This window comes from Staurois parvus, unplaced genomic scaffold (genome assembly GCF_062004578.1).
Source record: "Staurois parvus isolate SC_StPar_1 unplaced genomic scaffold, SC_StPar_1.0 ptg000264l, whole genome shotgun sequence".
In the NCBI taxonomy this organism is placed as follows: Eukaryota; Metazoa; Chordata; class Amphibia; order Anura; family Ranidae; genus Staurois; species Staurois parvus.
The window spans coordinates 12084940-12111211 of record NW_028318060.1 but is presented as its reverse complement, the minus strand read 5'-3'; the positions used below and the strand labels follow the sequence as shown (position 1 = coordinate 12111211).

The following is a 26272-nucleotide window of genomic DNA, read 5'->3' as shown; positions in this document are numbered from 1 at the left end:
CTAATACTGGATACTAAATCATAAGAGAATAATCCTGCTAATTTACTCTCTGGTTGAGCAACTCAAATACATATCAAAATAAACATACAAAAAACAAAATTGTGCAAGTTAAATTGAAGTCCATATGCAAGTCCCAACTCCTCCACTTAACCTCCTCCTTTGCACTTGCACAGTGCATACAATCCACCACCCACTCTGACGGAAATATCCTAGACCTCGTCTTCTCCAACCGTTGCACTCCCCACAACCTCACTAACACCCCCTTCCCTCTCTCTGACCACAACCTGATTACCTTCTCTATCTCCTCGTCCTCCAACGCCTACCCCTCCAAATGTCATACTACTACCTGCCGCAACCTTAACCCTGCCCCCCTCCACTCTGCAACTGATCAACTCCACGACAGCATCCTCCCCCTGTCCTGGCTATGACTGCCTATAACAACACGCTGTCAACAGCCCTTGACTCACTAGCACCTTTAACCACACAAAATATCAGACCCCGACTGCTCCAGCCCTGGCAGACTGATCACACCAAAACCCTCAAACGACACAGTCGTGCCCTGGAGCGACTATGGCGCAAAACCAAATCCCAACAAGCCTTCACCCGCTACAAATCTGCCTTCCACACCTACACCTCCTCCCTCCACGCCGCCAAACAAGCCTACTTCCTGACCCTCTTCAAGGCTCTCTCCTCCCATCCTCGCCGACTCTTCTCCACCTTTAACTCCCTACTCTCTCCACCTCCACCTCCACCCAGCACCTCACTCACCGCCCTTGAGATTGCCAAAAACTTCAAAAACAAGATTGACACAATTCGCAAGGACATCGCCGCAACTCACACTCCCTCACAACCCGTCCCCACTCACACAGCTACCCCCTCATCACCCCTCTCCCTCGACACAACCCGCAGGGACTTCGTCACTGCTCAAACTCCCTCCAACCACGTCCCCTCTCACACAGTTACCTCCTCATCACCCCTTTCTCTCGGCCCCACCACTGCTCTGACCTCCACTTCCACCCTACCCAACATTCCTCATACTGAAGCCCCCTCAACACTCCACACCTTCCACCTTACTACCATCGAGGAAGTCTCCAAGGTCCTCTCTGATGCCTGCCTCACCACCTGCCCCCTCGACCCCATACCCTCGAAACTCCTACGACCTCCCTCCCCCTCCATCCTACGCTCCCTCACCCACATCTTTAATCGCTCCCTCACCTCCGGCACATTCCCCTCCCCTCTGAAGCATGCACACATCACCCCCATACTTAAAAAGCCCTCCCTGGACCCCAATGACCCGAACAAGCTCAGACAAATCTCCCTGCTCCCATTCACATCCAAACTCCTCGAGCGCTTAGTCTACACCTGCCTAAGCTCTCACCTCAACGACAACAACCTCCTCGATCCCCTACAGTCCGGCTTCCATCCCCTACACTCCACCAAAACTGCCTTACTCAAACTCTCCAATGACCTGCTAACCAAAGCTAATGGCCACTACTCAGTGCTCCTACTCCTTGACCTCTCTGCGGCCTTCGACACCATCGACCACCCCCTCCTCCTCAATAAACTACACTCCCTCGGCCTCAGAGATTCCGCTCTCTCCTGGCTCTCCTCCTACCTGTCACAACACTCTTTCAGCATTACCTATAACGCTACCACCTCCCCCTCACTCCCCCTCTCTGTTGGGGTCCCTCAAGGCTCCGTCCTCGGGCCCCTTCTCTTCTCCATCTACACCTCCTCCCTTGGCCAACTCATACACTCTCACGGCTTGAACTACCACCTCTATGCTAACGACACACAAATCTATCTCTCAACCCCCCACCCCCTCAGTCTCCACCCGAATCACAAACTACTGAGCGACATATCAGACTGGATGTCGCTCCACTTCCTTAAACTGAACCTCTCCAAAACCGAGTTTCTTGTCTTCCCCCCAGCCCGCACACCACCCCCCACTGACTTCTCCATCACGTCCAACACCACCACCATCAAACCCGCCCCGCAGGCCAGAGTACTTGGTGTCATTCTGGATTCCAACCTATCCTTCCAGCCCCAAGTCCAATCATTAACTAACTCATGCAGACTCCATCTCCGCAACATCGCCAAAATCCGCACGTTCCTAACCCCAGAAACCACTAAACTGCTCATCCACTCCCTCATCATATCACGACTCGATTACTGCAACTCCTTCCTCACTGGCCTGCCTCGCCGCAGGCTATCCCCGCTTCAGTCGATCCTGAATATGGCTTCCAGACTCATTCACCTTACCAACTGCTCCGTTTCCGCCACCCTCCTCTGCCACTCCCTCCACTGGCTTCCGATTGCACAACGGATCAAATTCAAAATCCTAACACTGACGTACAAAGCTGTCCACCATACTGCCCCGAACTACATCACTGACCTAATATCCAAGTACCGCCCAACACGCACACTCCGCTCCTCACAAGACCTCCTTCTCTCTAGTTCCCTGGTCTCCTCCTCCCATGCCCGCCTCCAGGACTTCTCCAGGGTGTCACCCATCCTCTGGAACTCCCTGCCCCAACCCATCAGACTATCACCTACTCTCCTCTCCTTTAGGTGCACCCTGAAAACCCACCTCTTCAGGGAAGCCTACCCCACCCCCTGCTAACTTGCCGATCTCCTCCACTCTTCCTACCACTTTATCCCCCACAGCTATCTCCTCTTGTACCACTATCCCCTCCCTCCTAGATTGTAAGCTCGAAAGAGCAGGGCTCTCGAACCCCTCATGTTTTGCATTGTATTGTTATTGTTCTGTCACATGTTCTGTCCCCCTTTGTAATGTACAGCGCTGAGCGAACTGTTGGCGCTTTATAAATACTGTATAATAATAATAAAAGTCCAATAAAGTTCATAAATACATGCACATATCGATCTGTGATGTCTTCGTGAACTTGAATCAACAATAATTCATGTATCTTGTGCACTTTTTCAATCCACCACCTCAACCTAGTAGTGCAACCTACTCCCGATGGTCACCACACTCATCAAAACAATTTGCCTCCCATTTTACTGACTGGCAAAAAGGCATTCCATAGATCTCCTCTTAAGTAGCTCAACTCCTTTAGGAATACATGATCAACTCTCCACAATCTCCATTATTTACTAGGACTCCAAAGAAAAGAGTGGCCCACGTAGCGTATTTCCATATAAGAATACATTTATTTAAAAAAAAGAAAGTACTTAAAATCACTCACAAAATTACTCTTTACATATTACCCATCAAAATATAATAGGACATCAGGTACGCCATAAACCGCCCAGCAAGCACACTTTCCCCACCATATCTGCCCATCAAACCGCATGGACATGGCGTCTGCGATCACTTATGATTTAAGGTGGCTGCAATGTTTTATAAGGACACTATAGTTGTATTATAATTTTTTTAGGTCTGCTCCTAAGCACAGGGCATTGGGAATTTTGAGTTTTTAATACTGTATACTGTATATTTAGATACTGACCTGAAACAAATATAAAGTCCAAACTGCTAATGAGCATATTTATTTTGATTTAGTGACTTTTAAAGGGACATCGTTGGATTAGCATGTCTGCCAAGGAAATAGTGTTTTCAGGAGAGTTCAACAATTGTAGCCCCCATATGTTTTTTCAATCTTTTAAAGTATCTCTAAAGACAAAACATTTTTTGGCCCCTTTCACACAAGCAGTCCATGAAAAACGGACAGGCAGACCCGATCCAAACCTCCATTCTTCTCTATGCAGGGGTGGATATAAATGGACTTGTGTCCGTTTACACCTGCCAACTTCCAATCCAATTCCATCAGGCCAGCTGGGATCGGAGGGTAGTTGAGTGTAAACAGATAGCCAGTCCCTTTACATCTAACTGCCCATAGAGCAGAGTAGGCTGTGTCCATGTCCACTCTGCATAAGCTCCTCTGGATCTGTCCACTGATCTCCTGCTGAGAAAAACAGACCTGGCCCCTGTGAAAGGGGCCTATACCTTGGGTAGAATAGGGAATAATTAAAATCTCAATCTCATATTATTTCATTTCCCATTTGGTGGATTTTGCTTCACTTCCTGTCCTATAAACACAAGTAGGATAAATCCCTTCTTAGACAGTTGTTACTGGATGTTTGTTTTTTACCCTCACTCATTCCCGGTGACTGTGGTCACCAGGATAAATAGAGGGGGTGAATCTTCCTAGCAGTGACATAAACACCAATGAAAACCTGACAAGGGTTTTAAGCCTTCCCCACTCTATCCATAACCAAGAAAAAAAAGTTGGAGTTTCAGATATTAGGTGACAGAGTACATGTGAAGTTTTGTTATCTCCCTCGTAACCCTCATAATCGACCTCATTTCAAAAGAAAAACAATCCTGTGTGTGCAAATGAATGCAGTTAGCAGGAAATAAAGTAGTTGTGAAAAATTCTCTTGCTTCATCTTCTGCAGAGGTTCATCAGGGTGCACTTCTCATTACAGCACCTATGGTCTATGCCCTAGGTAGGCCGCTAGAAGCTAAATGTACCCTTATTTAAAAGCATAATGTTCTTTATGATGTTTATATGGAAAGGTCTGCCTAGAAAAAAAAAACTAGTAAATATTAATTACATCTTGAAAACAAAAATTTAAATTGTAAATTCCTATTAACAAGAATCATTACAATAGTAATTCTAGTACGAGTTAAAATTGTACAGTACAAATTCTAGGACCTAGCATATAATGTAACCTTCTTCCAGAATGCTGCATTGAAAATAGGTTTTACACTGGATGTACTTCTGTTTGTGTTTTGTTGTTGATGGATGTTGTCTATTTTAGATGTCTTAAAGGTAAATCGTTGTTTCAAAGTGGAACTCAGTGCTCAAGGTCTGTCCTTGAAATTAAAAACCTTACTATTATAACAGCATCCCCCGTTGCCCTATTCCTTGTATTTATTCTACTCAGACTTGTTGGGAACATGTATGGAAGATACAGCCACAAGACAAAATCAGAGTAAGATGGCAGATTTTTTTAAATTAGTTTAAGAAACAAATGAAAAGGTCGGATATGCCATGCATACTCACCAAGTATACCATATTTTGTTATAGCATTAATGAGAAAGACTATAGTCTACACATTTCGGCAAAAATAGCCCCTGCCTTTTACCATGACAAATGTGTAAAGGGTCCCAACATCCCTATTTGTCCCACATGTGCCTACACCAGTCCTTCAAGGAATATTGATAAGAGGAGGCTGAACACTCCTCAACACACACAGCACAGTGTGCGGAGGTAAAGAGGATAGAAGAAAGACCCTCTCTATGGTTTTCTTCCACTATATTCTAATAAAATATAATTGCATGAAGTAGCTTAGACACCACTGCTGCTATTTTACCCTTCCTTTCAACATCACTAACATTACAGCAATTTGCTTATAATGCATCCCACATGCGTGCTACAAGAAAGGTTGCCATACAGGACCCCCATAGCTTTCCATGTTAGTCTTTTCAAGGCATGCTACTGTGTGTTACCATTTGCTCAATTTAGAATAACAATTAAGAACATTTTCCTTTTTTCGTTTATTTTATTTTGCAGATTGCAAATTCCCATAGAGAAGGAAAGTCAGAAGATCAGACACTAAAGCAATTTTTCAGCATTGTATGCAGTTAAAAAAAGGTTTGCATTTGCATTTTTTATTTCTAATTAATGTATGTTGGTCCAATTTCAAAATATCCAGATTTGGGAGATGTTTTATTAGATTTCTTAATTCTGATTGTTTTTTTTTTATTTCTTAGCTATCAGGCCATGTGTTTTCTCCAAAAAATACATTGTGTAGAATTCTCAGTATGTATTACTTTGGTAATATGGTGATTTAACTTTTTAAATGTGCAAACAAAAATAATCAAATTTTATAGTTCTCAAAAATACAAAGTTTCATACTTGCCATGTAATGATCCATTTAGCAAACCAGGCTATGTATTTAATAAGAGCTTAAAGAACTTTGTATTGAGAAGAATAGGGAATGGCTTCAAGGTAATTATTTGTTCAGCCGAAACCCAGCCTGTTCTCAGTTTGTCAGAAAGTTACAGTCTGATGTTTAAAAGTCTTCCTTTAGGAGCAGTAACACTACTGTCACTAAATGACATGATAGATCCATTGATCATATTTGGTCAATGATGTTACCCAGGATCCCTGGCACTGTTGTTAATAATCCAACAGCTAGGGGATCTCTCATTTGCGATAGTAGAAGTGGTGGTGGATCAATGTGGCAGCATATACCGATAAATATCAACAGGTTTCACTCATCATGATTTAGACATGATCTCTCTGTAAACTTTAAACATTTCAGTTCCCTGGCTATTCTGCCGACCCTCTGGCTTCAACGTTTGTATATTCTGTATATCAAGAAATTCAGAGAAAAGTCAGAAGTTCTTAACTAGATGTTTGTTATGATTCAGTAACTTGGAATGGACCTTCACTTCAAAATACCCATTTGCCTAATTGTATTCCTCCCCCTGCTTAATCTAAAAAAGCCAACTTTTTTTTGTGTGTTCATTTCCTTTTTTTGGCTCTTTGGTACACCCTGCCCAACTGCCTCCATTCTTACCTAGATGAGAATAATGTCACCCTGCTCCTGCAGCCTTCTGAGGTATTCACATCAGGCATCCCAAGAGGCATTTGGCTGAAGCTTCACATTGAATGGAAGCAGAAAGATCTTTGTGCTTTATCATCAAGGGGGCAGCTGGAAGAAATTGCAAATGACAGCTGGCTCCCAATGAGGTAGAAAGTAAGATGCAAGGTGTGTCACAGTGGAGGGGCGAACGACAACAGATCAACGCTGGATTCATTGGGCATGTGAGTATGTTTATTGAAGGCGACCCAACATAAGAGGGAATAGGAAAAAAAATAAAGTAGGTGGGTGAAGTTTTACTTTAACCGCTTTCCCGCCGCCCTATAGCAGAAATACTGTAACATGGTGGCAGGGCTGAGGAAAATCGCGTATATATAAATGATTTTGCATTTCCGGGTAGGGGGCGCACGCGAGCCACACAAGTGCCCTACCCGCACTGCTATTCACGACCCCGGCTGTCAATCACCGGGTCCCGGCCGGTGACTACTCGCCGTCACTCAGTGATCACTAAGTATTGCCGACGAGGGGAGATAACTGTATGTAAACAATACAGTTCTCTCCCGTCAGCTCCTGCACACTGCTTTGTATGTCTCTGCATAGCAGTGTGCTTACAGTGGAAAGCACAAACACAGCTTACAGTAAAACAGCACACAGAGCACAGATAACCCTTTGATCGCCCCAGATGTTAACCCCTTCCTACCCAGTGTCATTAGTACAGTGTCAGTGCTTTTTATTAGCACTAATCACTGTATTGGTGTCACTGGGGATGTCAGTGACACCAAGTCAGTACCCCCCAGTGGCGGAATGCTCGCCTCAGTCCTGCTATGAGTCACTGATCGCCGCCATTACTAGTAAAATAAAAATGTAAAAATTCCACTATCTATACCGCCATTTGTAAACGCTATAACTTTCACGTAAACCAATTAATTTACAAATATTGGGATTTTTTTTTAGCAAAGACACGTAGCAGAATACATTTTGGCCTAAATTTAAGACAAAATTGTTGATTGTTTACATTTTTTTACTGGACATGTTTATTAGCAAAAAGTAAAAAATATTTTTTTTCTCAAAATTGTTGGTCTTTTTTTTTTAAGCACAAAAAATAAAAAACACACACGCGATAACATACCTTCAAAAGAAAACTCTATTCGTGGGAAAAAAAGGATGTAACTTTAATTTGGGTGCAGCGTTGCATGACCGCACAATTGTCAGTTAAAGTACCGCAGCGCTATAATGTAAAAAATGGCCTGGTCAGGAAGGGGGGTAAACTCTCAGGAGGGTGAGTGGTTAAAGTGTTGAGGGAAGAGGGTCAACATTACACCCAAGCAACTGGCATTTGCAAAATGAAAAGTCAGAATGGCAGCCTCTATGTTTCTATATAGAAAGGCTTACTTTATAGTAAAGCTTTTCTTTGACAGCGTAGCACAAAATAAATTAATTACTTAATTTCCCCCTTCCCAGCTGTACAAGCTCACCTTTCCTTTGCTCCCACATTACTCTGCATGCCAGTAATACACTGGCACCAGAGCCAGACTTAGGGGGGTGCTGGGGTGGGCTGTGCCCCCCTAGATTTTAGCTGTGCCCCCCTTCCCCCAGGTCTCTGAGAGTTCATCCTCTAATCCATGACCCAGTCTGTTGCAGACATTTGTAAGGGGGCCCTCTGATGAAGACACTGGATGTAAGGGGGCACATTGATGAAGACATGCGATGTAAGGGAGCACTCTGATGAAGACACTGGATGTAAGGAGGCACTCTGATGAAGACACTGGATGTAAGGGGGCACTCTGATGAAGACAATGGATGTAAGGGGGCACACTGATGAAGACATGCGATGTAAGGGAGCACTCTGATGAAGACACTGGATGTAAGGAGGCACTCTGATGAAGACACTGGATGTAAGGGGGCACTCTGATGAAGACACTGGATGTAAGGGGGCACTCTGGTGAAGACAATTGATGTAAGGGGGCACACTGATGAAGACATGCGATGTAAGGGAGCACTCTGATGAAGACACTGGATGTAAGGAGGCACTCTGATGAAGACACTGGATGTAAGGGGGCACACTGATGAAGACATGCGATGTAAGGGAGCACTCTGATGAAGACACTGGATGTAAGGAGGCACTCTGATGAAGACACTGGATGTAAGGGAGCACTCTGATGAAGACACTGGATGTAAGGAGGCACTCTGATGAAGACACTGGATGTAAGGGGGCACACTGATGAAGACATGCGATGTAAGGGAGCACTCTGATGAAGACACTGGATGTAAGGAGGCACTCTGATGAAGACACTGGATGTAAGGGGGCACTCTGATGAAGACACTGGATGTAAGGGGGCACTCTGGTGAAGACAATGGATGTAAGGGGGCACACTGATGAAGACATGCAATGTAAGGGAGCACTCTGATGAAGACACTGGATGTAAGGAGGCACTCTGATGAAGACACTGGATGTAAGGGGGCACTCTGATGAAGACACTGGATGTAAGGGGGCACTCTAATGAAGACACTGGATGTAAGGGGGCACTCTGATGAAGACACTGGATGTAAGGGGGCACTCTGATTAGACACTGGATGTAAGGGGGCACTCTGATGAAGACACTGGATGTAAAGGGAGCACTCTGATGAAGACACTGGATGTAAGGAGGCACTCTGATGAAGACACTGGATGTAAGGGGGCACACTGATGAAGACATGCGATGTAAGGGAGCACTCTGATGAAGACACTGGATGTAAGGAGGCACTCTGATGAAGACAAGGATGTAAGGGGGCACTCTGATGAAGACACTGGATGTAAGGGGGCACTCTGGTGAAGACAATGGATGTAAGGGGGCACACTGATGAAGACATGCAATGTAAGGGAGCACTCTGATGAAGACACTGGATGTAAGGAGGCACTCTGATGAAGACACTGGATGTAAGGGGGCACTCTGATGAAGACACTGGATGTAAGGGGGCACTCTGATGAAGACACTGGATGTAAGGGGGCACTCTGATGAAGACACTGGATGTAAAGAGGCACTCTGATGAAGACACTGGATGTAAGGGGGCACTCTGATGAAGACACTGGATGTAAAGGGGGCACTCTGATGAAGACACTGGATGTAAGGAGGCACTCTGATGAAGACACTGGATGTAAGGGGCACTCTGATGGGGATTACTGATCATATTTATAGGGACACTCTGATGAAGAAAGTTGATGTTAGGGGGGAACTCTATTAGGAACAATTGATGTAAAGGGGCACTCTGATGGGGACACCTGATATAAAGGGGCACTCTGATGGGTCACCTGATGAAAGTTGGCACTCAGATGGGGACCCTGATGTAAAGGGGCACTCTGTGGGGACACCTGATGTAAGGGGGCACTCTGATGGGGACACCTGATATAAGGGGGCATTCTGATGGGGACACCTGATATAAGGGTGCACTCTGATGAGGACACCTGATATAAGGGGGCACTCTGATGGGAACACCTGAGGTAAAGGAGGACTGACTGTAATAATGACATCTGATATAAGAGGGCACAGGTTTTGTTTAATCACCCTAATCTAATGACAACCTAACACATAATAGTGTTTCCGAGGCAGTGAGACTTTGTTACAGACTGCCAGTGACTCACACACATGCCCTCTGACTTTTTTTTATTGCACCCCCAGATCAGATAGACTAGATCAGGCCCTGCCGGGCACTTCCAATTATGGGTCTGTGACTCACTTACCCTGCCCTGTGTAACAATGCTAGTTGCTTTTTATTGCCCATCAGTGCCAACACTGAGTTTGAACCAGTATTTTAATTATAAAAAAAAAAATCCTGTCCCAATCACACTAAAAGTATTCTGGTACAAAATAAATCAAAGTATTTGCAAATGCAGAAAAGGTGCTTCTTCCAACTGTGTGTATTTTTTATGCTACATTGAAAAAATAACAAAAAATTAAAGAAAAAAGTAAAAAAAAAAAAAAAGTATTAATAAAAACAAACTGATTTGAAACATATTCGCTAAGGGGAAAAGGGGTTAGAAAGAGTTAGTTAGGGATGATTAGGTTCAAAAAAGAGTTACATAGGAAATACATTTTATTTTCTTTTACTTGTAAGGTTTCTTGAACAGATGTCATATGCAGATCAAATTTGACACCTACATATGAATAAAGTAGTAACTACCATGTGACAATATATTGAATACACTGAATTAATGATGCTTGCCAACTATCTTCAAGTGCCATTATACACAGCTGCATTTTGACAACAGCTCCAGCTTTGTAATACATAGCAATTCCCAGATGTCATTTTTACAACTAGTAATTGCTAGCAGTAGCATTGGGGAAAAGTGGGAATCCCAATGTTTTCTCCCTTTTAGGCGGCTGTATAAAAGCCATTATTGTGTTGCATATTGATAAGACTTTCTCTGAAGAAGGGAAAATAGTTTATGAAAACAATGGATATGCTCCAGAATATTTTGTACAATTGATGAACAAATAGGCCTGTATAGGACTTTGTTAAGTATGAGCTACGCCCCATTTATTTATGATAAGTTACTAGTAAACTAGTAAAGTTAGTAGGAGATAATTGTCATCCTAAGGGAAGAAAACTCTTCTGAGTTACAAGAACAGTCATGTTCAAGAATATATATTTTGGTAGACGCAGTGGCGTTGTTTTATTAAAGGCACAGACTGTGCAGTTGCAATCTGTAAGTGCAGTTGATCCAAAGCTTAGTAAATGAGGGGGAGCTCTAATGACTTCCATCATCCAATCATGTGCAAGCAAAAATGCTGTTTTTTTTTCCTTGCACGTGATCAGGTATTCTTTACAAAGTGAAGCTTCACCTCATTTACTAGACTCTGGAGCAACAACAGTTGATTTGCCTTTAGTAAATCAACCCCACTATTTCCTTATACATAGTTAGGTTACATTTTATTTGTTTATTTCAGGTACTTGTATAGCGCCATCAATTTACACAGCGCTTTTACATATATATTGTACATTCACATCAGTCCCTAACCCTCAAGAGGCATACAATCTAAGGTCCCTAACTTACATTCATCCACATACTAGGGTCAATTTAGACAGGATCCAATTAACTTACCAGCATGTCTTTGGCGTGTGGGAGGAAACCGGAGTACCCGGGGGAAACCCACACAGAACATGCAAACTCCAGGAAGGTGGTGCCTTGGTTGGAATTGAAACCAATGACCCTTGTACTGCCAGGCAGAAGTACTAACCATTAAGCCACTGTGCTGGCCATTAAGCCATTGCTGTAGTATTATTTGTCAGTATCATTTATGTAAACGTAATTCAGAGCATTTTTTATGACTGCAGCTTAATTGCATTGTTGTAAAAGGTCACCATTAGTTAGGAATATGTTTCCCATCACATTTCTTATTGTTTAAGGACTATGCTTTTGGTTGTCTCAAGTGGGGCAAACCATAGGGCAGCAATCCAAGTGCATTATGCAGCACAACCCTTACTTCAATCCAGGGGTTCCAGGTTAAAATAGACTTGTACTACAAAAAAAAAACAATTAAACTGATTGGCAAGATTGGTGGTTTTGAGATAAGAGATAGTGGGCTTGATTTACTAAAGGCAAATAAATGGTTCACGTTATAAGGACATTATCCCTTGGTAAAACCTGCTGGCCTCCATCATCCAATTATGTCTGAGCAAAGAAATTTTTTTTTCTTTGCTCATGATTGGGTATTCTTTGCAAAGTGAAATTTCATCACATTCACTAAGCTCTGGGGAAAATTCCCTTTCGAAGTGCAACTTCCCTGCACACTATTTACTTTTAGTAAATCAACCTCATTGCAACTAGAAGGAAATGTTTCTTATGGTTTCTATTTTCTGTCAGTTAGATTGGTTTAGTAGTTTATTTCCAGAGAGACAAGGTACACTTTAAGACTAGATGCTGCTCAGACTCCATTCATTTGGTTAACTTCATTCATCTGGCAACACAGAGGATCTACATTCAAATGTGACCAGACAAATCTGAGCCCTATCTTGCTTTATGTTACATATCAATGACAATATAGCAGAACCGTCTACTGGCTGAAGATTTTTATATGATATTGTAATAGTGAAAAATTGTTTTGTTGGAAGGTTTCCTTACTTGTAATATAACAATCTTGCACTCATATTATTCCATTACTATGCATCACTCGACAAAATCTGATACAGAATCAATTCACTCAATTATGGAAACAAAAACATGAGTCAATATACATACTGAAGGTAAATGTTTAGCTATTGTTACTAGTGAAGCTACGCATGTCCTACATATTCAGCCATTTTTACTGATAATGTAATATAATTACTAGTTGATAGATTTGTAAATAATGGCCCTTTTTCAGGGAAATGCAGAGGAAATTAGATAACAGCATGTACAGAAATCACTGCAGTTCATGTTAATAAGAAAAACATTTCAATTCATTATGTTATCAGTTTTATCCTTGGTCCTTGCATGTCATTAAAACAGCAAAATATGTACCGTATTTTTTGCTCCATAAGACGCACCTAGATTTAAGAGGAGGAAAACAAGAGATAAAATATCCTGAGCCAATGGACTGCAGACATAGTACAGGAAATGACCAGAGACTGCGGACATACTACAGGAAATGACCAGAGACTGCGGACATACTACAGGAGATGACCAGAGACTGCGGACATACTACAGGAGATGACCAGAGACTGCGGACATAGTACTGGAGATGACCAGAGACTGCAGACACAGTACAGGAGATGACCAGAGACTGCGGACACAGTACAGGAGATGACCAGAGACTGCGGACATACTACAGGAGATGACCAGAGACTGCGGGCATAGTGCAGGAGATGACCAGAGACTGTGGATGTACTACCTGAGATGACCAGAGACTGCGGACATAGTACTGGAGATGACCAGAGACTGCGGACTTAGTACTGGAGATGACCAGAGGCTGTAGACATATTCTACAGGAGATGACCAGAGACTGCGGACGTACTACAGGAGATGACCAGAGACTGCAGACATAGTACAGGAGATGACCAGAGACTGAAGACCTTTGGAGAGTGGGGGGGAGGCGGGTACCCTAATTTGACAGGTATCCGCTCCCACTTCCACGGAGTTGTCCTCCCTCCATCCCCATAGTCTTCTGGGACACGTGACAGGTCCCAGAAGACTACAGGTGGCCATTCACAAAGTGCAGAGCTTCTCATGCATGCATAGTGGACACCCGGCTGTGAAGCCGCAAGCCGCACACTGAAGATGCCGGGAAGAGAAGACAGCCAGTGAAAGCAGGACACCGCTGGACTGAGGAACAGGTTCTTCTGCACAGTAGAGCTCAGAGGCCGGCCAGGTATTCTAACATGGCTGAGGTAGAATACCGGGCCGGTAACTCCATATTCGCTCCAAAAGACACACAGACATTTCCCCCCATTTTTTGATGAAAAAAAGTGCATCTTATGGAGTGAAAAATACGGTATGTATTGTGTATCTATATAGTATATTATATATAGTTATGTAAACAATTAGCTAATTATTATGAGTTAAGTATATCAAATGACTCACAGAGGATTTGTCAATCTAAATTCTCCTTTGGTGCGTAATTTTGTGCTTATCTGATATTTGTGGTAGGCTGACTGTATAAAATAAATGAAAAAAAAAAAGTAACCCAACAATAACCTTCATTTTATCTCTTTCAGTCAGGTAAATAAAACTGCAACCTTGCAATGGCTGACCTACCCACTTCTCAAACAATCAGCACCAAAAACTCTAAAATAGCAAGCCAGGAAGTGATCTGGTGCATTAGGGAAGCACACGTTATGCTATGACAAAGATGGACTTAAAGTCCAAAATAAAACAATGCACAATTCTTTCAGTGACCAAAGCATAGTCAAAATTTCCTAGTTTTTAGAAAAATCTTTTAGTTAAAAAAAAGATGTCCTTTCTGGTCACGGGCAGTCTAGGTAGCTAAAAACATTTTTAAGAGGTGTATGTCATCAGCCTTTCTTTAGCAAAATCAAGCTTTCATAAAACTCTGTATCCCCTGATACAATTGATATTTTCCTGATGTTTGTTCTACTGGAGTGTTTGCATGAAGCAGAAAAAATGCTAGAATGTCAGTAATAAAAGCAGCTACATTTTTATAGTATTCCAATGGTGTATCTTTTTAAAGAGTAGCACTTTCTGGTGCCTGTACTCAAAATAATTTTTTGTTTATTTTATGGAGTTAAAAAAAATCTGTCTTCCTATTTGGTGTGTTGTTTTACTTGTTTCAGTTGGATTGTACTTTACATTTTAGAAATGCAGGAAAAATGACATACCAACTGGATCAGTGGATGCAAAATTTGCTAACAAGTTGTTTCTCGTTAAGCTATGGAGGGGATATTAATCTCCCAAAAAGCATCTGGAAGGCAGAGGGCTTCCTAAATTACTTGTGAGCAGGAATTGATGGGTACCTTTTTTAACATTTATTCTTCTCACAGTGTAACTTTTTTTTGCACAAATCATTGGGTCTGCACATTAAACCTTTAGGATTGCACTAAAGCTGTACCCCAGTCAAACAGCTAAATACACAGATGAAATACATATAAAAGAGATGTTTTACCTGCTAAAGAATTTGTATTTCTGTCCACACAGTTCTGAGATTTACATAGATCTTACACACAACACAGCCCCGTCTGGCAGGGCAGGAGACCTGCTTTTTTTTTCTTATTTAAAGTTAGTGTCACTAAACCCACATCATAAAAAACTATCAATAAATGCTGTATCACTTTCTGTACATCCCCACTCACTAAGGCGTTTGCTTTCTGTATTCTGCAAAAAACCCTACTTGATCCTGCTGTTCTATATCTCCTCCTTCTGTCCAAGTCCCCAGTCCAGCTAGGGATTTTGCAGAGCAGTGCCGGCAGCTCTGCACATGCTCAGTTTATCAGTGAGTTTCTATGCTGAGCATTTCTTCTTTATCACATCTGCCCATGCCCACAGCAGCCCATGTGACTATAGTCTCACACAGTGGTAAATGAGAATCCACTCCCTCCATTCTCCTCCATGCCCACTAACTAGCTAAACACAAAGGCGGTGGGATATTACATGTAGATTGATGGAGGTCTCACCTCCCTGTTATTCTAAGACGCAGGCTGGAGGGACATGAAACATCCTGTGACTGACAGAAATCCACATCATGTTATTGCCAAAAAATAATAAAGATTTTATTTAAAAAAAAAAGTATATATATATATATATATATATATATATATATATATATTTATATATATATATATAACAATTTAAAACAGTTTATTGAAAATAATTATTTATTTTTACTCTGTATTGCAAAGGCTGTTTTTTCATTAAATTTTGAACATGTCACTAACAGCATAGGACTAGAAGCTTCCCCTGCTTATGTTTCCCTGCAGAAAGCCTGGGAAAGAGCTAGGTCATGTGACAGCTGTATATTTTATATATATTAGGAAAAAGGTACTTAGATGGGGTTTTTTTTAAATACAAAAATTACATTGTCATCATCCATATACAGAAACAGAAAGGAAAATGTAAATTAAATAGTGTGTGCTTAGTATCACTTTAAAGTGTTACTAACCCCAGGACCCTGCATTCACTATATCTGGTCTCCCACATTACACAGAACATGGAAGTGCAATTATTTTAGTAAATATAAACTGCTAAATACCTTTTCTCATCAGCAGTATATAGTAGTGGCTTCTATCAGTGTCCAGCACTGGTTAAAGCTTGTAGGAGGAGTTTTCATTTTCAGGATCCCTGACCTCTGTCTGGACAGTGCTGATCGGCCCTGTGCTGATCACATGCACTCTCCCAAGAGCAAAAAAACCTCTCAAGCAATACACACCAAACTGAACATGTGCAAAGTATCTCCACACGATATGTCTTATTAGGAGATAAGAGGGGGACACTGGAAGAAGGGGAGGCTCAGAGAAGTCAGGATCAAACAGCGTTTTTACACAATGCAGAGGATTAACCCCTTGGGTTCCACAGTGAGTATAACAAGCATGCTTTACTGCATATACAGCCTGATTTTACTGTTGTGGGTTTAGTAACGCTTTAAACAACACTTACAGGTCTTATTCCTTCCCAGTCCTTGATTAGACATTGAAGGAGAAGCAGCAGAGCAAAGAGCTTATCTCATTGTTACTCTGTTCTATCCTCTAATTGACATGCTTTCTGTTAGCAATGTAGCACAAATGATTGGCTCCTTATGCTGCTTCATCCTCTCTGTGCAAGCTCTGCTGTATGGAGACTACAAAAGGTTGATACCAAGCATAATTCAGGTAGGTACACTGCCTGCATTTAAAAACATAAATTGTACTTTTGTTTTCACCTTTGGACATTGTGTACACTGTTTACTATCCAATGATATTATTATGCCTTTGTAGATACACTATATTGCAAAAAACTAATTAGTCATCCCTCCAAATCATTGGATTCAGGTGTTGCAATCACCTCCATGGCCACAGGAGTATAAAATCAAGCACCTAGGCATGCAGACTGCTTCTACAAACATTTGTGAAAGAATGGGTCTGTCTCAGGAGCTCAGTGAATTTAAGTGTGCTACTAAATATTCTACGGTCAGCTGTTAGTGGTATTAAAACAAAGAAAAAGCAACTGGGAACAACAGCAACTCAGCCACAAGTTGGTAGGCCACGTAAAATGATAGAGCGGGGTCAGCACATGCTGAAGCACACAGTGCGCAGAAGTCACCAAACAGTCTGCAGAGTCAATAGCTAAAGACCTCCAAACTTCAGATCAGCACAACAACAGTGAGTAGAGAGCTTCATGGAATGGGTTTCCATGACCGAGCAGCTGCATCCAAGGCTTACATCCCCAAGTGCAATGCAAAGATGCAGTGGTGTAAAGCACGCCACCACTAGAGCAGTGGAGACATGTTCTCTAGAGTGATGAATCATGCTTCTCTGTCTGGCAATCCGATAGATGTGTCTGGGCTTTGTCGATTGCCAGGAGAACGGTACTTGCCTGACTGCATTGTGGCAAGTGTAAAGTTTGATGGAGGGGGAATTATGGTGTGGGGTAGTTTTTAGGGGTTGGGCTTGGCAACCTAAGTTCCAGTGAAAGGAACACTTAAGGCATAAACATAAAAAGACATTTTGGATAAGTTCATGCTCCCAACTTTGTGGGAACAATTTGGGGATGGCCCCTTCCTGTTCCAACATGACTGTGCACCAGTGCACAAAGCAAGGTCCATAAAGACATGGATGAATGAGTTTGGGGTGGAGGAACTTAACTGTCCTAACCTCAACCCGATAGACCACTTTTGGGATGAATTAGAGCAGAGACTGCGAGCCAGGCCTTCTCATCCAACATACGCGCTTCTGGAATAATGGTCAAACATTCCCATAGTCACACTCCTAAACCTTGTGGACAGCCTTCCCAGAAGAGTTGAAGCTGTTATAGCTACAAAGGGTGGGCCAACTGAATATTGAACCCTATGGACTAAGACTGGAATGCCATTACAGTTCATGTGCGTGTAAAGGCAGGCGTCCCAATACTTTTGGCAATATAATGTATATTGTTGATTGTGTGGTGTACGTTTATTTTTATTGGACTATACTTAATCTAAAACATTCAATAAATAGATTGACATATAAAAACATAAATTTAATGATGTATTAATACAAATGCTGAAACAAATGATACTTGCTGTTAACTGATACCACCTTAAAAAATTACTGCAGGAGGAAGATACCGTAATTGTCAGCACACAACATATGAGGTCCAGTACTTGGTATTTTTTAGGCACAGACGTGTCCATGCAGAAAACTCCAAAACAGTTCCCAGTAGCTGAGTTGAGGTTTCTAATTAAAGCATTGTGGGTAGAGAAGTGTTCAACACCAGTGAACAACTATTCCCTCTGCATATTTAATAATGAATTTTGTTCCTTGCCTTGAATTGTCTTAGCTTAGTTTAACCGTAAAACAGTCAGAATGAATTTAACAGCAGTTTCTTATCACAGTGAAAATGGATTTGCAAAATCTTAATTATAACTGTCAAGCTTGAACTACACCCTGGCTCTTTATATACATCTATATATAAGAACTTATATTTCTTGGATATTAAAATCCACCTGAAAGAGCAGTAAATCTCTTATCCCATTTGCACCTCTACATGCGATCACGATTCGCCTGTAGGTCTCCCATGTGTTTATCATCTTTCCCCAGTGTCAGTGACCTGAAACTCAGTGACTAACCTTGCCGGTCAGAGCAATTTATTTTATACTCCAGTGACAACAAAATGATTAATAACAGTCATGCTATGTTGCAGATAAAACATGTGTAGAAAAACAAAGGATGCTGTGGTCCTTTGTTATGCCATATTTTAGAAAACAAATTGAAGTGGCAAAAGTAGTTTTCTAATGAACAGACATAATTCTTTGTTTAATCTATGTTATGCTTTGAAAAAATATTACAATGAATATGAAGTTACCGACTACGACATGCATGGACTGCAATATATCTGCTTGCAGTTTTTCTCCTGCAGGATCACAAGGAGTAGCTTTTTACCAGCTTTTATGTAGTTTATCCCATACAAATCGCTTTTAGACTAAGGTCTGAAGAGCTTATGTCTTTAAAACATTACAACCATTTACATCCACTGAAGGAGAAGCAGATTTTGTTAAAAAATTCTATAACATATACAGTATATTTGCAACCCTGGACAAAAAAAAGTGTTCCCTTGCAGTGGGTCTGCACCTGCACTGCAAGGGTTAATTGGTAGTTTTTGTCTAGGGGGGAGATGATGGGACATATACTTACATGATCCTCCAATCCTTCATGCATGAGACTGGTCCCTGCAGCTTCTGCACCCCTGTGCTCCAGCGGTTTTGAGTCATCCTGACATCATCAACACCCTAGCAGGCTCCCTAGACCTGCTCTGGACATGAGCATGCCAAGAACAGTCCATCGCTGAATCGTGGAGGAGAGCCTTTTGCTGGAGGAGTGGATGATAAGGTGACTATAAGGCTTTCTCCTCTTCCCTGGACAAAACAAGCACTTAATCTTTGTAAATGGGCACATCCCCACTGCAAGGGAAAACGTTTTTTCCTTTGCCTGGAGTTCAGCTTTAAAGGCCATCTTCGTAGGAAACTATCTCCACTGCATGGGTTAACTGCTTGTTTTGTATAGGAGAGAGAACCTTACCTATTCCTCTGCTCCTCCAGCAGATTGAACTCATCCACGCTCAGCTTTTGGACTGTGTCTTGCCAGTGCTATAGAACCAGCATTGGTCTTGATGGCATCAGGGCCTTCGACCATTGGAGCATGGGGCACAAGCGACTGCGGGGTCCAGTCTAGCAGCAGGGAGGTGTGGAGGATATTGTAAGTAAATCTGCTTTTCTATGTCCCCAAGACCTAAACAAATAATTAACCCTTACATAGCAAACATAACCCCACTGCAAGGGATAATTCTATTGTTTCCTGGAGTTGAGCTTTTTTATTTTTATTATTATGCAGGATTTATATAATGCCAACAGTTAGTGCAGCACTTTACAACATGCGTGCAGACATTGCAGTTACAATGCAATTCAGTACAGGAGGAATCAGAGGGCCCTGGTCATTAGAGCTTGCAACCCAAAGTTGTAGATGGAGGGTCAAATGATACCAAAGGTAATAACTGTGGGGGATGATCGAATGGAGAAAGTGGAAATACAGTTGTTAGGTGGAGGTGGGTTAGGCTTCTCTGAAGAGAAGGGTTTTCAAAGATTGCTTAAAACTGGACAGAGCAGAAGATAGCCAGACAGATTGGGGTAGGGAGTTCCATAGCATGGGAGAGGCTTGGGAAAGGTCCTGGGGGCAAGCATGGGAGAGGGTGATAAAGGAGCTAAAGAACAGGAGGTCTTGGGAAGAACAAAGATAATGATTTGGTTGGTATTTTGAGACTAGGTTATTGATGTAGCTGGGGGCCAAGTTGTGGATGGCTTTGTCAGTTTTTGTTAGCATTTTGAATTTCATTTGTTCAGTGAGTGGCAGCCATTGAATGAACTGGCAGAGAGGGGTAGCGGACACTGAATGGTTGGTAAGGTGTAAGAATCTGGCAGCAGCATTTGTGATGGACTGAAGGGGGGATATGTAAAGGTAATCAAATGAGAAGGGAGTTGAAGTAGTCGAGGCGAGAGATGATCAGAGAGTGAATTAGAAGCTTTGTGGTGTCATTGGTTAGGAAGGGGCATATTTTGGAGATGTTGAAAAGGTTGAGGCAGCAAGCTTTGGACAGTGATTGGAAGTGGAGCCAAAAGGGGAGTTCAGAATCCAGGATTACACCTAGCACCCTAGCATAGGGGGACTGGTTGGTGGTTGTGCCATTGATCTTGAAGGAGAAGTCAGGAGAAGGGGACAGTGAGGGAGGAAATATTATAAGCTCGGTTTTGGATTGAGTTTGGGGAAGTTGTGTGACATCCAGACTGATACTTCAGTAAGTAAATTAGAGATGAGTGAGAAGACTGATGTAAGCTGAGGGGAAGATATATAGATTTGGGTGTAAACAGCATAGAAATGATATTGAAAGCCACGGGAGGCTATCAGCTTACTCAGGGAGGAGATGTAGATTGAGAATAGAAGAGGTCCAAGAACAGAACCTTGGGGGACCCCGATGGAGAAAGGAAGAGGAGGAAGTGGAATTGTAAGTGACAATGAAGATGTAGTGGGATAGGTAGGATGAGAACCAACGAAGAAAGCAGTCACAGAGACCAAAGGAGTAAAGTTGTTTGAGGAGGAGGGGGTGGCCAATCATATCAAAGGCAGCCGAAAGGAGGAGTATGGAATAGTGTCCATTGGTTTTTACTGTTATTAAAGCATTTGTGAGTTTTAGGAGAGAAATTTCTGTGGAGTGTTCATGGCAAAATCCAGACAGCGGGGGATCAAGAAGGTTATTTTTACTGAGGTGGTCACTCAGTTGGTTGTAGACCAGGTGTTCAAGGAGTTTGGAGGAAACAAGGAGCAAATAGATGGGGCATAGGATATTAAAATGCCTTGCTTGGACCCTACCAATTTTAAGTATAGGGGTGACTAGTGCATGTTTTAGAGAGTTGGGGAAAATGCCAGAAGAGAGGAAGAGATTGAAGATGTGAGTTAGAGAGTGTAGAAAAGAGCCAGAGGGTGACCGCAGTATTTGAGAGGGAAAAGGGTCAAGCGAGCAGGTGGTTAGATGGGTATTAGAAAAAAAGATTAGCAACCTCGTCTATGGTAGTGGGATCAAATGAGGGGAGTAATAATTGTGCCTGTGGACACAGAATGTTAACAGCTGAGATCTCCTCACATATTATATAAATCTTATTTTTGAAGTGATTAGTGATCTCCTGGGACGAAGTAAAGAGTTAAAGGCAAAGAACAGTTTACAGGGACTGGATAAGAAGTTAATGGGAGTAATAAAATAGGTCTGATTGGCAGTGTGGAGGCAGGAATTGTATGTTTGGAGGGCAGATTTATATTGGTTAAAGTCTTTCTGAGATTTAGTCTTATGCCACAGATGCTCAAAAGTGAGGCTACATTTTTTGAGACTACTGGTGTCATCTATCTGCTGAGGTTGTAGGGGTCGGGGCCTAATTCTTTGTGTAGTGAGGGGGGTAAACTCATCCATGGTGGAGGACAGGGATCTACTGTAGACAAAAGTGGCTAGATTGGAGAAGGACAGGGGTGAGATTTTGTCATAGAGGTGGTCAGTAGCAGAATAGAAAAGAATTAAAGTGGCAAAGGTTTCTATGGGTAATTGTTAGGCAGGAGAGGTGGTGGAAGACAGGAGGAGAACAAAGCTAATAAGGTGGTGATCAGAGAGAATAAAAGGATTCTTAAAGAGGTTGCACAGGTAGGAGAATGCAAGGTCAAGGGTGTTGCCATCAGAGTGAGTAGAAGAAAGTATCCCCCTCAAAAACGGAGGCAAGACTGAAAAGTTTAGAAGTAGCAGGAGTGTTGGTATTAACAGGAATGTTGAAGTCACTGAGAATGATAGTGGGAATTTCAGAAGAGAGAAAATAGGGTAGTCAGGCAGAGAAGTCACCAAGGAACGTTGATAACAGGTCCAGAGGGCCAGTGGATTACAGCAATTCCTAAAGAAATTGGAGAAAATAAATGTATGCAGTGAGCTTTAACTGTTTACCATCCGCCCTATAGCAGAAGTACTGCTACAGGGCGGTACAGGCGCGCAAAATCGTATATATATATATATATATATATATGTGATTTTGCATTTCCGTGGTAGGGGGTGCAGACAAAGGCAGAGTAGCAGAATACATTTTGGCCTAAATTTATGACAGAATTAGATTTTTAAATTTTTTTTTACTGCATATGTTTAATAGCAAAAAGTCAAAAATATTGTTTTTCTCAAAATTGTCGGAGTTTTTTTTATAGTCCAAAAAATAAAAACCGCACAGGCGATCAAATACTACCGAAATATAGCTCTATTCATGGTAAAAAAAAGACAAATGTCATTTGGATGCAGCGTTGCATGACCACGCAACTGTCAGTTAAAGTAACGCAGTGCCGTAACACAACAAAATATCCAGGTCAGGAAGGGGGGTAAACCTTCAGGAGGGCAAGTGGTAAACAATGAGAGAGAGCATGAATTTATAGTACCTGGATTTGCTATGATATCAGTCTCCTGAAATCTTCTGTATTGCAGAGCTAGAAAGAGCGGGGGAGGACTGGGAGTCAGGTAGCTGCATACATATGTGATGACAGGGAACATGCTGATAGGAGGAGAGAAAGATATTACTTCATCAATTTGCATCTGCACTTTCAATGTCCAGGTTGGGGTGGACAGAGAAAAACACTAATCTTTCTACAGTCTAAAACTGTCATAAAGAAAGTGGTGTCATGCATCTGGTTGTGTTGTGTGTGTGTATGTGGCTATGTAAATCTCAGGATTGGACAGAAATATTTTGGCAAGTCAATCACCTCTCCTTTGTGTGCTTCATTTATGTATACATATAACAGAGGTAAGTATAATTGCTCTTTCTTTACAGCCCATGCCTATTAGAAACCATATATTGTGACAATGCAAGGCCCTGCCACTGTGAAAATGGTTGTAAAAAGGACACAGGGTTTGCATGAGTGGGGCACTCCGGAGTATTATGAGTAGAGAAAATTGTTTTTACAACTTTCTCCAAATTCTGGTATTCCCAGATTGGGCTCCGTAGTTTGGAGTTTTCAAAGTGCTTTGGATAGGAAGAAATCTCCAACCTTGTGTCCAGGTTTTGGAAATGACCAGCAGGCTGAGTGTGCAGAGGTACACAGATCTCATAATGGTAGGCTTGAGCATAGTTTAGGGCTCCCGTTAGGAGAAAGGTCTGCTTGGTCAAGGTGGCAAGTGAGCTCCACCCAAAAGCCAGGAGGTCCAAGGCTAGGAGACAGGAGGTCTTCAGATGGGTGCTAGGAAATCACCTACTGAGAGGCCAGGGCATGGACCCATGCAGCAGGGTGCTGAAACTAAAGGCTGAAAGCCAGAAGAACCCAGGGAGCCAAGAGAGCCAGTTGAGACAGTCTGAGGGACCAATCAAAAGCCAAAGCCCAAGGCTTGGGGTTTAAGCAGTGGGGCTGCTGAAGAGAGAGTCAAGTGGCTCAGGTATTATTTTCACTGTGTCTGTTTTTGATGTTGAATACCCCTGCATGGGAAACTTGATGCAAGGGCTGTTTCCTTTATCAATAAAAGGCAACTACTACTAAGCTAAATAACCCTAAATATCACAATATATTTCATCTGCGTCCTTCGTTTTTCAACAGAGTTCAGTTGTTCATTTTTTTTTTAATTACTCCTAAATCAGCTCACATGATCTTCTCCTGCATCTTCTTTGTATTGGGGTATTTTTTTTTTACAATTTAATAATTATCTACAAATTATACCAGCTCACAACATGAGCTGTGAGGACAGATCTCCCCTGTCATTATGACGGTATTTTGTAAACTTTTCAGCAACGGGTTACAGTTTTAAAAGAACTCTCACCAGAAAAAAAAAGTTATTAAATCCTCCAGGGGACCCTAGCACCTATCTCTGTGAAACCTATGCAGGAGCTCCAGAGTAGTTGTCAAGTTAGCTGGCCCTTTCTTCCACCACTACTATCCAACAATACTGAACAATAGAGATGGCGCTCTGATTGACAACACAGGAGGGGAGATGCATGACAAGTAGCACACACAGAGCTCACACAGCCTTTGATCTTCTTGTCCTAACTTGCCAGACGGAGGTCTGCCATCAAACCCTCTGTCTCTTCATCTCTCCTGTTTATTTGAAGACTGAGCCCAGACCTGTCAGCTTGTGTTGTCACAAATGAATGGCACTGACCTATGTAGTGGTCAGTATTCAGGAGCATAACTGACAGTTTTTGTGCCCATATAACTGGCAGTGGGTCCAGGCTCAGTCTGCTATAGACAGGAGAGATGAGGAGGCAGAAAGCTGTACAATGAAGAGGGGGCAGGGCTTGGCGAGGGCTGTACCTCCCCCATATTTTAGGCTTCAGAGCATAGAGCTGCTGCAGAACTGACAGAATAAAGGTGTTTTATTTCTAATCCACAGCACATATTTAAAAGGGGACAAGTATTATCTGTACAGGGTCCCATTTACCTTTTTTTAATTTCTAATAGACATCTAAAACCATACTGTAAATAAAACTGTAATGGTTTTAAAGTTGCTAAAAAGTCACATCCACTTTGTAACTTAGAGAACATGTGCTCTTTAATATGGTTGGCAGTCTCACTGAACAACAGGGAGAAATTGGAGGTATGAGGGGTGAAGCCAAGGCCAACAGCCTATATAAAATTAGGATTTGGGTATCTAGAAAAAAACTGAAACTGATGTGGCAGGTTAGCAACTTTAAAACTACTAAATGTACAACTAACTTTTAATGAAGCATTTTATTATTTATTGTATTATTAACGTGTTGACTATGTACTTTCAGATGGTTTTTTACAACATCTATAGAAGCACCAAAGTGAGAAGTTACACACATTTTAAACCATGGAATCTTGTCCACTCCACGCTCCATATAAATTGTTTAGAGAGTAAAGTGTTCTGTGTATTATGTGTATATTGTTAATTAGAAGATATGTATCTTAAATGTTCATTACAATGTGCAATTTCAGTGCAAGATATGTGAAGTTGGCTTTACTATTTGTGGTAAAAAAAAAACAGTGCTCTTTGATGGACATGTTTAACGTATTGTCTAAGTCTAATTGGATACATATTCCTGTTTGTCAAATGCCCTCAAGCAGGTTTATCTTGCTAGCAAGTATGAAAAAATAAAAAACATGAGATAATTTTTGAGTATACTTAAGTGAACTAGCCTAACTGTATTACATTTGATGTAAGTTGTTTTGCACATAAACTATGTATAATGTAAGTAAAAAATAAAAAAAATAAAAATGTTATTTACTTTAATGAAAACCACATTAAAGAAAGATTTTGGTACCTTATTTATATGCAAATGTTGACTTTTCCTGAAAAAAAAAAAAGGCTAGCTTGCCTAATCCCCTGAGCAACCCAAATGGTTAATGCAACCATCCATCAAAGAGCCAATAGGGTGACTCAGGAGGAGGGAGGGCAATGGCAACAGGGGAGGTTTTAAAGAATTGGAGATTTAAATATAACAGTTGACTACTATTTATCTCTATAATTTTTAATTGGGGTTTTCACAGATAGTAGCCTCTGCTAATATACCGTGTTTGTCAACATATGCTCAGCTTGAAATAC

The 26272-nt window shown here is 41.8% G+C and overlaps 1 protein-coding gene across 1 annotated transcript in view; it reads left to right on the top strand.

The window, feature by feature from the left end:
• IMPG1 (interphotoreceptor matrix proteoglycan 1) overlaps positions 1 to 25966 on the top strand; it is a 229709-nt gene extending 203743 nt beyond the window's left edge. The window contains exons 16-17 of the mRNA XM_089681308.1: positions 5544 to 5624; positions 25482 to 25966. Of these exons, the coding sequence (XP_089537434.1) occupies positions 5544 to 5589 (46 nt within the window). The 3' untranslated portion in view covers positions 5590 to 5624; positions 25482 to 25966. The remainder of the gene's footprint in view (positions 1 to 5543; positions 5625 to 25481) is intronic.
• Positions 25967 to 26272: the final 306 nt, after the last annotated feature.